General features: G+C 41.6%; 1 protein-coding gene across 13 annotated transcripts in view; it reads left to right on the top strand.

Annotated features, from left to right (window-relative positions):
* tns1b (tensin 1b) overlaps positions 1–15019 on the top strand; it is a 476125-nt gene that overhangs the window by 220750 nt on the left and 240356 nt on the right. For all 13 annotated transcript variants that reach the window (XM_060930311.1, XM_060930314.1, XM_060930305.1 and 10 more), the window contains exon 2: positions 2833–2947. In XM_060930311.1, the coding sequence (XP_060786294.1) occupies positions 2833–2947 (115 nt within the window). The remainder of the gene's footprint in view (positions 1–2832; positions 2948–15019) is intronic.

Below are 15019 nucleotides of genomic sequence, written 5' to 3'. Positions count from 1 at the left end.
CACCCAGCAGTTAAGAGTCTGGGCTGCTGATTGGATTTCAATACCATCTGAGGGGGAAAAAAAAATCATGCGGATGTTCTTTCTTGGATAGCCTTCAGACAGCAATTGCTAAAAACAGTTTACACTCAAGTCTCTATTACTGAACAGTTGAGAACTTCAGTTTGACACAAGAAACTTAAACTTAAAACAAATGATGCTTCTTTTAAAGTTCATTTTAACACACATAGCATTGCTTGATTTTATAGCAATTGTTATTTATAATCACACTTCCTCGTGTCACCTCAAGGAGTTTTTCCTTGCCATCATCGCTTCTGGCTTGCTTATTAGGAAAAAAATACATTAATTAATTAAAAAATAAATTAAAATTTTATATCTGAATTTGGTGACAATGACCATTGTTAAAAGTGCTCTATAAATAAAATTGAATTGAATTGAAAAAACACAACTGCCTAGCTGCCATACTTAGGCCTTTGCTCAAGGCCTTTAATCTTCTTTACTTAAAGGAAGACGGCCTTTCGATTTCATAAAATTGGTGAAATTTAGTTCCCTCTGAAATTTGGTCATTGTGACATATGTTTATTTCTGTAATATCTCAAAAAACCAACCAACCAACCAACCAACCAACCAACCAACCAACCAAAAAAAAAAAAAACAGGCCACTCTGTGGCTGGGAAGTTATTTAATTTGAGGGGATTCCCGAGCAAATAATGTGCATGAAATCGCTCACTTCACGCAGTCAAACAGCAGACAGAGGAAGTCCGTATGCGCATGCGCAGGTTTACCTTTCTCTTCTTCTTTTGGGTTTTACGGCAGCTGACATCCACAGTATTGCATTACTGCCATCTACAGGTTTACCTTTGACCGTGCACTGGCAGTTACATCATTTTTCACTAAACGAACAGCTGATCACAACGAGGTGCTCACTGACCACCGATATTTATTAGTTTGGTCCTGCGTTTCCTTTCCTTCGCAACATAACGTCTTTTCTTCTCGCTTTCTGTTACTGTAGTTGGCTTTTCAAGTTTCATTCGCAAATCCACGTCCTCCATTTTTCTCTCCTGTTTCAAATTTGTATCCCACAATGCCTTGCACAAATGGGGAAAGCCCACCACGTGATGCATGACGTACCGTAGTATCTTGAATTGGGTCATGGTGAAGCAGGAAAAAATAGCAGAGAATTTAGGGCCATGTGGCTGTAAATTCATTAATTGTTCTATTAAAAAAAAATAAAATTGGAAGTATGTGATTTGAATTCAGTAGCTTTCGGTCCACTAAGCAAAAATAATTCGGTGTCGGGGAAAATTCTTTTATGACCTCCACTTGAAAAATCTAAAAGGCAGTCTACCTTTAATTTTAATCACTTTGGATAAAAATGACTCCCAAATGAGTGAGTGTAAATAACACTGTGAAGCACTTTTTCAAGCTTATTACATGGCTCATTTGAATACTTGATTTTGATTGGTCAATTGCAGCATTCTACGGTCTGTTATTTCTTTATCTACAGACTGTTATGTATAACAAGCCGTTGCTTCGGACTGTGTCATTAACGGAAGCAATCGAATCATGTTTAAATCAATACTTTGTGCCAAAATTATTAATTTCTTGATTAAGTCGCTGTGTAATAAGCAGGATAGTGTACAGCAAGCTGGTTATTATTGCTAAATAAACCATTTCAGGGTAATGCAAGACCTGATCACTCTTTCAGGGTTTATTTTGCAGTAGTGACTGGCTTGCTAAACATTATTTCTTATGTATTCAATGCTTCCTAAATGTTCTAATAACAACCTACTAGAATTTTACTAGAACAGCTTTGCTGCTTAAAGATTGGCTAATTGGCCTATTTGACATCAATCCCTTTTAACAACTAGACAGCTTACACACAATGACAAAGTTTCAAGATTTTGAGATGGTGAGTCTGTGAGTACTTAATGACTCTAATTAGTTGACACAATGACATCTACACTGATATGGTATCAGATTAATATGGTACTATAGATATATGATAGTGCTCCATTGCACTACTTCAACATTTTCAAGCCGAGGCATGCCTGACATGCTCATTTTGTCAGAGCTGTCATATGGTATGCTGGTGCATGAGATGGAAATGTTCAGCACTGGCTATATGGGTTCCAGGAATTTTGCTTCAGCCATGTTGAATAATGAAAGGGAAAGCAAATGTCTATTACCCCGTACTGGGTACTTTACATCCACATTGCCAGCTTGTCTGTATTAAACTGGACGTAATAATTTCTCAGCTGTTAATTACACTCACACTACCGGGTGGCACGGTGGTGTGAGTGGTTAGCACGGTTGCCTCACATCAAGAAGGTTCTGGGTTCGAGCCCAGTGGCTGGTGGGGGCCTTTCTGTGTGGAGTTTGTATGTTCTCCCCGTGTCTGCGTGGGTTTCCTCTGGGTGCTCTGGTTTCCCCCACAGTTCAAAGACATGTGGTTAGGTATAGGACGGCCTTGGGCTGAGGTGCCCTTGAGCACCCCCAACTGCTCCCCAGGCGCTGTTAGCATGGCTGCCCACTGCTCTGGGTACGTGTGTGTGCTCATTGCTCACGCATGTGTGTGTGTGTTCGCTGCTTCAGATGGGTTAAATGCAGAGAGGAATTTCACAAGTGTGTGATGAATAAAGTTGTGCTTTCTTTCTTTCTTAAAACATCTGATATTTAAAACAACTGGGATTCTAATGTTTATCCTCTTCTTATCTTCTTCTTCCTCTTATCATATTACTTGTTTTTTTTAATGATACAGCGTATCATTTAACTTATACAGCGTAAGTGATTTAAATCTTCTTTTCTGTTTTTTTTTTTGTTTTTTTTTTGTAGCCAGAGGATTTTGAGGCCGTTCACTCCCACACGTTCCGGGTGAAGACGTTTAAGAAGAGCAAGCACTGTGGAGTGTGCAAGCAGACGCTCAGCAAGGAGGGACTCATCTGCAGAGGTCAGTCCTGGATGAGGGTGTGGGTGAGGGGTCATTCGAATTTCTGAGCGCCTGATGAGTGGTAAAAGAAAAAGGTCAGGAGTTACTGGATTGGTGCAGAGATTAGAGCAAAGGGGCAATTACGCTGGCTTCCAGAACTGCTGAGAGGCCACTGCAGATCAGATTTGATCATTAACCTGATTAAAGCCCAGGAGGAAAGTGTGGTCTTAAGACTTTCTAGAAGGAGACTGTCCATCTGAAGTAAGACAGTGAGCAGAAAACAGCAGGGGAGTTGTATGCTGTGACAAATGGTTCCTATTAGCAGAAAAAAATAATTTTTTTCTCCCCTATTTTTAATAACCAGGGCTACTCGGCTTAACCCTGTCCTGTTCATCAAATACATAACCTAAGGATGAAAAGAAATAGTATGTATTATATGTATATGTATGTATAATAGCTTATAGTATGTACAAGTGCTGTTTAGTATATACTATACACATCCTAAAGCAAATGCCTTTGCTTATGTATTCCACCCTAGAAATTTATAGCTGATTAAACAGACATACAGTCATAAGCTTGTGGTTTGAGGCTATTTGGCTTTGAGTTCTGAAATGTGAAAATCATTCGTTATTGCAATATGGTGGTTTTATTATATTTCTTCTGTACCACCAGAGTCTCCTGGGATGGAGCTCCAGTGGAAACTGAAAACACATTTACTGATCACAGAGGCATAAATAAAACTAAAGGCTTGTATATGACAAATATATTCAGTGAGAGTATATATCATTGACAGCAAGGCAGGCCATCAATATGCATGCAAATATAAGGGGTAGGAATAGATTTAAAAAAAAGACATTTTTCATGCCATTCTGGAAACATGCTGTATAGAAAGGATTTTTTTATGCGGTAAATTGGTCTTTTATTTTATATCCATCCATTATCCATTACCACTTATCCTGTGCAGGGTCACGGGCAAGCTGGAGCCTATCCCAGCTGACTATGGGCGAGAGGCGGGGTACACCCTGGACAAGTCGCCAAATCATTGCAGAGCTGACACACAGAGGCCAAGTTTACATTAGACCGTATCTGTCTCGTTTTCTTCGCGGATGCACTGTCCGTTTACATTAAACCGCCTGGAAACGCCGGGAAACGGGAATCTGCCAGGTCCACGTATTCAATCTAGATCGTGTCTGGTCCGGTGCTGTGTAAACATTGAGAATACGTGGATACGCTGTGCTGAGCTCTAGCTGGCGTCGTCATTGGACAACGTCACTGTGACATCCACCTTCCTGATTCGCTGGCGTTGGTCATGTGACGCGACTGCTGAAAAACAGCGCAGACTTCCGCCTTGTATCACCTTTCATTAAAGAGTATAAAAGTATGAAAATACTGCAAATACTGATGCAAATACTGCCCATTGTGTAGTTATGATTGTCTTTAGGCTTGCCATCCTTCCACTTGCAAGTGGTAAGTGATATGCGCTGGGATCACACACACAGCGGCTCAGTCCTGAATCATGGCTCGTGCACTTCACTCGCGCGCTCTGTGAGCTGCGCAGGGCCGGAGTGCGCACCCTCCAGAGGGCACTCGCTGTTCAGGGCGGAGTGATTTGGAGCGCAGGATGCCTGCGGAGCCGAGCGTATCCGTGTATTGGTGTTGCTGTGTGCACACTAATCGTTTTAAAAACGTTAATCTGATGATCCGCTGATACGGTCTAATGTAAACCCCACCAGAGACAAACAACCATTCACACTCATATGCACACCTACGGTCAATCTAGAGCCAGCAATTAGCCTAACCTACATGTCTTTGGACTGTGGGGGAAACCGGAGCCCCCGGAGGAAACCCACACAGACACGGGGAGAACATGCAAACTCCACACAGAAAGGCCCCCATCGGCCACTGGGCTCGAACCCAGAACCTTCTTGCTGTGAGGTGACAGTGCTAATGACTACACCACCCATCATGCCGCCCTTTTATTTTATATTAAAAAAATTACTTATTGTGACTAAATAATGTGACTATTTTGCCAATGACTGCAGTTCTTTGGGAGTAGGGAAAACATATGTGCCGGGCAAAGGGAGACCAGGAAAAACTCTGTCTTAGATTAATGAGCTCTGAGAATCAGAGAAAACCTTTATACACCAGCCGTTTAAAGGCCACTGTATTTCATACCACTGCATGGTCAAACTTTAAAATTCGCTTGAGGCATGTCCCAGTTACGCACGATTATGACATTTAACTTAAGTCACATTGAAACCACGTCATGACCTTGATTTAGTATCTCTTACCTACATTAGCACACAATTCAAGTAAAAAGCAACAACTTTTTGTGCCCAGTCTCACTTATGCTAAAACTCCTTCTTAATGTAGAAACTTTCCGATGCTGTTGGAACAAAATATTAGATAAGCTGAGAAAATATTAGAATACCTGACAAAATACCGTACAGTATGTCTAGTTCATTGTGGGGAAAACAAAAAGAATGTGCTGTATAAAGGGCTATTTTTTGACTGGCAGCCAATTTCTGTGTGTGAAATGGCATAAGACAAAGTCGTAGCTGTGATAACCTTCTACATATATAAGGTTAGTTAAGAACTGTTAGTTTTCCCAATTACACAAAGATACCTATACGTACTTCCACTGTCTGGACAGGTCAAGTTTGAGGGTTGAAAGCATGAAGGCAAACAAACATACAGTACACACACATACACATTTTGTGGTCCAGTCATTATAGCCCCACTCCGAAGGACAGGGGTATACTGGTTTACCTCTGTCCATCTGTCTGTCCATATCTCTGTCTGTCTGAAACACCCTTTCTATCAGCAACCACAAAGCCACTTGGTACCAAACTTCAGTTTGGGGTTCTATACCGTGTATACCAGGGGTGTCCAAACTGATCCATAAAGGGCCGTGTGGCTGCAGGTTTGCATTCCAGCCATGCAGCAGCACACCTGATTTGGCTTATTCAATCAACTGACACACCCACCCTTTAATCAAGGGTGGGTGCCCAGAGGAAAATTTTGTTTCTCATTTGTATCCCTTCTATTGCTCAGGAGACAAAATGGTGATTCTCTTTTAAGGATCATTTAAGTATTACTTTTGTCACAGTTCTTTCTCCTAATTTTGCCTTAGGAGAAATAAAAGCAGCAAAAGATGAGACATGTAGGAGTCACAAAAGAGATATTAGGTTTTTTTTTTTTTGGGGGGGGGGGGCTTTTTTCACCTTTATTGGATAGGACAGTGTAGAGACAGGAAATGAGCTGGGGAGAGAGAAACAGGGAAGGATCAGGAAATGACCTCAGGTCGGAATCGAACCCCGGTCCCCAGATTTATGGTATGGCGCCTTAGTCAACTGAGCCACAACTAAGACTGTTTTATTAGTTGACTAATTTCAACTTTCATGAGAAATAACGCGAACGTCTGCATCATGCGGGATTTGCAGGCGGGAGCGGGACAAAATATGGCAGGCGCGGGCGGGAGCGGGACTGAAAATCATAATTCTTTGCGGGAGCGGGCGGGAGCGGGACTGCACAATGCGGGAGCGGGCGGGAGCGGGACTGAAAATTCTGTCCTGTGCAGACCTCTAATCTGAGTATTGTTTAAGCCTTTGTTGAGATCTCTTTTGTAAATCAAAAAAGGACTAAACTGAGATGACTAGAATGAGAATGGTTCAAGATTGTGTAGGGACCTCTTTTACAAAACTGACGGAGCCTAATCTGAGACTCACCAAATAGATCTGAAATGAGAATTGTGTGAATTTACAGAGAGAGCTCTCTGGTGGATCAGCCTGAGTAAAGTATGAGATGTATAAATTGGTCAACACTGAGCATTATTTAAAACATTGTTGAGAACTCATTTGTAGATTAAAGGGAGTCTACAATGAGATAACTTAACTCTTTTGCTCCAGAGACAAACCTGAGAAGCAGGAGACAAAAGCAATAATCTCATTTTAATATCACTATGATCTCATTATTGTCTAGGAGAAACAATTGAGAAAGAGAAGAGATCTCATTTTAAAATTTCCTTTCCTCTGGATGTGGCTGCAAGTATTTGACTGTATGAAGACAGTTCAGTTGATTGAATGAGCCAAGTCAGGTGTGCTGCTGCATGGCTGGAATGAAAACCTGCAGCCACACGGCCCTTTATGGATCAGTTTGGACACCCCTGGTGTATACCGTTTTCAGGTCTGTCACACATCAACTTCCTGTTTACTGACTGAATGTATTTATAAAACATATAGCGTGGAATTACAAAATTTTCGTAACACTTTTCTCAGCAACTACAAATCACAACTGCTTGATATTTGGTATCGAGCTTCAGCTTGGAGTTCTATACTGTGTACACCGTTTTCAGGTCTGTCGCACATCAACTTCCTGTTTACCGACTGAATGTATTTACAAAACATATAGCGTGGATTTACAAAATTTTCATAACATTTTTCTCAGCAACTACAAATCACAACTGCTTGATATTTGGTCCCGAGCTTCAGCTTGGGGCTCTATACCATGTATACCGTTTTCAGGTCTGTCGCACATCGACTTCCTGTTTACCGACTGAATGCATTTACGAAACATACTGTATAGGGTGGATTTTGATGCTATTTCAAGAAGCAAAATGCTATTTCAAAATGACAGTTTAGTCAAGTTAAGTTTATTTGTATAGCACCTTTAATAATAAACATTGTCGCAAAGCAGCTTTACACAATTTGAACGACTTAAAACATGAGCTAATTTTATCCCTAATCTATCCCCGACGGTGGCAAGGAAAAACTCCCTCAGACGACATGAGGAAGAAACCTCGAGAGGAACCAGACTCAAAAGGGAACCCATCCTCATTTGGGCAACAACAGACAACATGACTATAACATTAACAGTTTTAACATGAAGTCAGTTTCGTTGATGTTATAAACTCTTCATTGATGGAAACTTGAGTACAAAACTGTTCATGACAACTGCAGTCCGAAAGTTAGCAAGTCAACTGTAGTCCTCAGCCATAAAAGCATTATTGTAAGAGTCCAGAGCATCCTCCAAGTGTGACTCCACAGGAGCGATGCGATGAGACTCCAACCAGACACAGGGCACCAGGATGGATCAGGCAGGTCCGAGGAGCAGAAAAGGTCAGCATCTCGATCCCAGGACCAACATGTAGCTCAGAGGGACAGATTTGGGGGGGGGGGGGAGAGAAAACACAGGTTGTTAGGTATGCCCAATGTCGCCTGAATAAGTAGGAACAGTATACATATTGCACTGAGTACAAGCAGGGACTCCGGCAACTAACTATGACAGCATAACTAAAAGGGGAGAGCCAGAAGGTAACACAGGCATGAGGGAGCCCCGGGACATAAAGCAGCCAGCCACTACACCGTCAACAAACTCGAGTGAGCAAGCGAGTGGGGACTGACAGCATCCATACATCCCAGTTTACCAAAACACTCTATGTCTGAGGACCCTCCAGATCTACACCTTTACCTCATAAACACCATTAACAAAAGGCTTGACTAAACAGATGTGTTTTCAGCCTAGACTTAAACACTGAGACTGTGTCTGATTCCCAAACACTACTTGGAAGGCTGTTCCATAACTGTGGGGCTTTGTAAGAAAAGGCTCTGCCCCCTGATGTACCCTTCACTATACGAGGTACCAGCAGATAGCCTGCACCTTTTGATCTAAGTAGGCGTGGTGGGTCATAGAGGAGCAGAAGTTCACTCAGGTACCGTGGTGCGAGATCATTCAGTGCTTTAAAGGTCAATAGTAGTATTTTATAATCAATACGAAATTTGATTGGGAGCCAATGCAGTGTGGATAAGACAGGAGTGATGTGGTCATATTTTCTAGTTCTAGTAAGGACTCTTGCTGCTGCCAGGATGCTGTTTGAAATCCCTGGGGAGAGACACGGCTCTTTACTTGTTTCAGGGTTCATTATTTGTTGAAGTCAACATTCATAATAAGTGTCCTATTCCTTCGATCGCTTGCATTCTGATATAAGCGAGAGCAGGGGGATACGTACCGTAAGTGAGCAGTAGCTCACAGTTGAGCTTGTTGGAAATGTGTGGAGGGCCTGTTATGTCTGCATGTCTGTTGTGCGTGTTTGGCCTGGTAATGAAAGAAAGAAGGAAAAGAAATAGCAAGAGAGAGTATTCGTCATCTCTTCCAGCTTCCAGCTGCATATCATGCACACAACTTTCCAAAAGTGTCACCTTTGCTCTATGATCTCATCGAGGAAAAGACTTCATGAAACAATATCTTCTTCAGGAAGTAAGGCACTGAGTGACCAAACACATTCAGCCAGAGGTGCCTGTAAAAACGGCCCACTTACTTGCAAGTGAAATGTGAAATCTTGCCTGTTTTTACTCCAGTTGTTATCTCTGCATCTGCTTGTCACAGATATTTAATCTGGCCTTATGAAGGTGTGAGCTGTGCCAAGCGAAACAGTTTTGTTGTGCAATAAAGGATTGTGCCAGATACAACAAAAACAAAGGCTCTGTAGATACATGAGAATCATCAAGCACTGTCACCTTCAAGAAAACACTCCGCTCTGTCTCAGGCATCCTGCAGTGCACATTTAAAGACGTATTCAGAGGCTGATATCTGAGTTTAGCACCTTCTTATCCTTATCATAGGATGTCCGTCCTGATCAGAGAGATGTGACCAGCAGATCAGTGAACTTTCTAGCTTTGTTAAAACTTTTAATCTGACTGATACATTGAGCTAGCAAGCTGTAAATATCCCAGATTAGGAGTTTTAACCTTCAGCCCTGGAGAGTCTACAGAGTTGCCTGGAGATCTTCCATGACATAAGTCAAGTCAGTTTATCTGTATAATGCCTTTAACAAAAGGCATTGTCGCAAAGCAGCTTTACAACAACAACAAAAAAAGACTTTAAACATATGAACTAATTTTATCCCTAATAAATTTATTGATCTCTGATGAGCAAGCCTGAGGCGACAGTGGCAAGGAAAAACTCCCTGAGATGACATGCGGAAGAAACCTTGAGAGGAACCAGACTCAAAAGGGAACCCATCCTCATCTGGGTGATAACAGATAGTGTGATTAAAAATAACTTGCTTCCAATATAGTCACAAAGTACAACTGTGTAAGCAGGAAATTCATTATAGTTTTAGCATGAAGTCTATTTTGTTGAAGTTATCAGCTGTTCATTGATGGAGACTTGAGTGCAAAACTGTTCGTGACAACTGCAGTCCTAAAGTTATCATGTCAATTTTAATCCTAAACCATCGCAGCAAAACTGTATGTGTTAAGAGCCGTCTTCTAAGTGTATCTTTCGACTGTCCATATGGGGCCGTCCTCTATAGGAGCGATGTGATGAGAACTCCAGCCAGAAGTAGGGCATCAGGATGGCTCAGGCAGGTCCGAAGAGCAGGAAAGGCCAGTATCACTGGTATCTTCGGATTGACGTGTAACTTGACTTGCCATGCATCTTATCAGATCACTGACATGACCATGAGGTAGATCGTGAATCAAGTATGAGTCAGATCTCAAATCTTTGGACATACAGTAAGTCTGAATCTGGTCGAATGCTAAGTAGAGTCAAGCATGGACATTTGTTGATGCAAAAGACAGGCTTGTAGTACTCAAGTCCAGGACTCGGACTTGAGTCCAACTCATGGCCTAATTTTAAGGACTTGTGACTCGATTTGGACTTGAGCACTGATGACCCGGACTTGTGCATTAACTGCATTAGGACTTGTAAATTGGAGACGAGGACTTGGATTTTTTCTTTATTTTTTGTAACATGCCATAATAATTTGGCATAAGATATTTATATCTACATTAATTTTGTACTAATTTCATGCAGGAGTGTCACACATGCGTGCCTTGTCGCGTGCATCAGATAGACTCTCGGGCATGCTCTGGACAGCACATGCACCAAGCGGACTCTCGCACACACAGTAAACGATTCGCACTTGCACAGGATTAAGGCATAATCAGCGCGCCTATATAAAAACTGTGAAAACACACTTACTTTGCGAAGTATTGAGTTGCGTTGCTGATACAATACCGAGCCTTATTTCCTTGTTTGGTTTCCTGATCCCTGATTTCCTGTTTCTCGTCTTTGATTCTGCCGAGTCTACGATAGCCTGTTTGTGCCTCGCTTGACCTATTGCCTGTTTCACTGTTTTACGATTTTGCCTGCCATTCTGGATTGTTTACCTGTCTTCACTTGTATTAATAAACACACCTGCTGCACTTACATCCATCTCCCAACCATCTCTGACAGAATACTTCACACTCCCTGATAAAGAGAAGTACATTCACCTGTTCATACGTCATGTTTAGGAACAAACTAATGCTAATGACGCTAAAACAACCACCTTCAAATGGTGCGGTTGGAGTCTTGTTCTTGGACTCGACTCGGATCAATAGTGGACTCGACTCAGACTCAACTCGAATTTTTTTTAATGATTTGGACTTGACTTGAACACTGGGGACTCGAGACTGGACTCGGACTCGAGGTTTAGTGACTCGACTACAACACTGGCAAAAGGACATAACTAATCTAATATATTGACTAAATAAGAATGAAATACTTCAGGACATGCTGTTACAGGGAAAAAAAAAATCAATGACGGGGTAGTAGGATGTGCCTTGACATGAAGTCATCTTGCTAATACAGTATCATCTCTAGCTACAACTTATTTACTTATTGCTACTAAACTGAATTTTCCTCCATTTTTAAAATATTACATGCTTAAATGCTGTATTCCTCTTACACCACAGCAATTTGCCAACACTAAGATTTTTAAAATTAAACAAAACCATGTTCATATGTTCTTTTTATCTGTTTATCATTACATTTTATGTTGGGGAACATCAGTGAATTGAGGTAGTTCCTGTTATCACTTTATAGCAGACATAAACCTGTCATTCTCTCACCAGCCTCTCTTTTCTGTTAAAAGTTCCATGTTGAAAAATCTTAAAGTAATAGCTTTAGCTCCGACTGTTACAAAGCACTTGAGACTCCTTCTAAAAAATGCTAATTAACCCCCAGAACATTTCACCACAATTTGTTTAAAATGTATTTTGTGCACTTGCTAGCCGAGTCCATGTGTAAGTTGTAGCTATAGAGACGAGATGTGCCAGCACAAGAAAATTCAAGCCATGCTTTTATACCTTCTGACTAATCAGATTCAAAAATTTAAATGCACTGCAGTACAAAGAAAATTAACAAACCATATAATCAGAGGAATCATTAGTATAGCCTCTTGTACACATAACATCATATGATGGAAGATTATGGGATGGATATACAAAGACGAAAATAAATCTATACTCTTCTTGCCATAATTTTTGCAATAGTTGAAAACCTTCATGACACATGATGAGTTGAGTCAAATCCAAACTCATAAGGTCAAGATACAAGTCTCATCTCATTATCTCTAGCCGCTTTATCCTTCTACAGGGTCGCAGGCAAGCTGGAGCCTATCCCAGCTGACTATGGGGGAAAGGCGGAGTACACCCTGGACAAGTCGCCAGGTCATCACAGGGCTGACACATAGACACAGACAACCATTCACACTCACACCTACGGTCAATTTAGAGTCACCAGTTAACCTAACCTGCATGTCTTTGGACTGTGGGGGAAACCGGAGCACCCGGAGGAAACCCACGCGGACAACAAACTCCAAACTCCACACAGAAAGGCCCTTGCCGGCCCCGGGGCTCGAACCCAGGACCTTCTTGCTGCGAGGCGACAGCGCTAACCACTACACCACCGTGCCGCCCCAAGATACAAGTAAAAGCTGAAATCCATTTCTATGTGTGACTAAAGTGTGTGTCCATCTTAATTCCACACCATTAGACTAATTGTTTAGAGGAAATTAAATTAATGATTTCCTTGTAGTACAGTCAAATCTGTCACTGTCACATGTCTCTGGAGACTGAGGCTGATTAGCCTGGTATTAGTGAGTCTCTAAGTTAGAGATGGTTAGCAGCTGCTTGTAAAGGTAAATATTCTTGGAGTTTAAACCACAACATAATCAATCATGGTTTATATGGAAGACAGCTCCATCATGGTGAAACCTCCCACTGGCTCTCCACTGTATGTGCCAGCGGAAATGGCACTAAAAGTTAAAAGGTTTTGTGTCTCTTCTGGGGTGTGGGTGTGCTTTTTTTCATGAGCAGCACTCTCTTTCATTAAAAGATTAAATTTAAGTGCTACATGTAGAGTGGAATTTTAAGAATTAGTTTACAAGTCTTGATTAAAGATTATTCTTGTGCAAGATATAAATTATTCATATTTGCTTTTAGGAAATGTTTAGGACTTAATTTGTATTTCAGATTCCTAGTGAGAAAGGAAAAAAAAATATGAATTTGAACAATAGTTGTACAACCCCAATTCCAAAAAAGTTGGGACGCTGTGTAAACTGTACATAAAAACAGAATGTGAAGACTTGTAAATCATGGAAACCCTATATTTCATTGAAAATAGTACAAGAACAACATATCAAATGTTGAAACTGAGAAATTTTATTGGTTTTGAAAAATATGTGCTCATTTTGAATTTGATGTCAGCAACATGTTTCAGAAAAGCTGGGACGGAGCAACAGATGACTGAAAAAGTTGTGTAATGCTTAAAAAAACTAATTTGGTTAATTGGCAACAGGTCAGTAACAGGCAGCATGGTGGTGTAGTGGTTAGCGCTGTCGCCTCACAGAAAGAAGGTCCGGGTTCGAGCCCCGTGGCCGGCGAGGGCCTTTCTGTGTGGAGTTTGCATGTTCTCCCCGTGTCCGCGTGGGTTTCCTCCGGGTGCTCCGGTTTCCCCCACAGTCCAAAGACATGCAGGTTAGGTTAACTGGTGACTCTAAATTGACCGTAGGTGTGAATGTGAGTGTGAATGGTTGTCTGTGTCTATGTGTCAGCCCTGTGATGACTTGGCGACTTGTCCAGGGTGTACCCCGCCTTTCACCCGTAGTCAGCTGGGATAGGCTCCAGCTTGCCTGCGACCCTGTAGAACAGGATAAAGCGGCTAGAGATAATGAGATGAGATGAGGTCAGTAACATGATTAGGTATAAATAGAGCATCCCAGAGAGGCCGAGTCTCTCAGAAGTAAAGATGGGGAGGGGTTCACCGCTCTGTGAAGGACTGCATGGGCAAACAGTGCAACAATTTAAGAATAACGTTCCTCAATGTAAAATTGCAAAGAATTTGGGGATCACATCATCTATGGTTCATAATATCATTAAAGGATTCAGAGAATCTGGAGAAATCTCTGTATACAAGAGACAAGGCTGAAAACTGACATTGGATGCCTGTGATCTTCAGGCCCTCAGGCAAAACTGCATTAAAAGCAGACACGTGTCTGTAGTGGAACTCACTGTATGGGCTCAGGAACACTACAGAAAACCATTGTCTGTGAAAACAGTTCATTACTGTGCCCACAAATGCAAGTTAAAACCAGATATAAACAATATCCAGAAACACCGGCGCCTTCTCTGGGCCCGAGCTCTTTTACGATGGACTGAGGCGAAGTGGAAAATTGTTCCGAGGTCTGACGAATCAAAAGTAGAAATTCTTTTTAGAAATCATGGACACCACATCTTCCAGGCTAAAGAGGAGAGGGACCATCCAGCTTGTTATCAGTGCACAGTTCAAAATCCAGCATCTGTGATGGTATGAGGGTGCATTAGTGCACATGACATGGGTAGCTTGTACATATGGGAGGCATCATTAATGCTGAATGATATATACAGTACATGTTTCAGAGCAATATGCTGCCATCCAGACAAAATCTTTTTCAGGGAAGGTCTTTCTTCTTTCAGCAAGACAATGCCAAACCGCTTTCTGCACATATTAAAACTGCATGGCTCCATAGTAAAAGAGTCCGGGTGCTAAACTGGCCTGCCTGCAGTCCAGACCTGTCTCCCATTTAAAACATTTGGTGTATTATGAAGTGCAAAATAAGACAAAGGAGACCCCGAACTGTTGAGCAACTGAAATTGTACATCAGGCAAGAATGGGACAACATTTCTCTTTCAAAACTACAGCAATTGGTCTCCTCGATTCCCAAACGTTTACTGGGTGTTGATAAAAGTAGATGTGATGCAACACAGTGGTAAATATGCCCCTGTCCCA

Source organism: Neoarius graeffei, chromosome 9 (assembly GCF_027579695.1).
Source record: "Neoarius graeffei isolate fNeoGra1 chromosome 9, fNeoGra1.pri, whole genome shotgun sequence".
NCBI lineage: Eukaryota > Metazoa > Chordata > Actinopteri > Siluriformes > Ariidae > Neoarius > Neoarius graeffei.
Note: the sequence above shows the minus strand (reverse complement) of the source record. Positions and strands in the feature narration are given on the sequence as shown.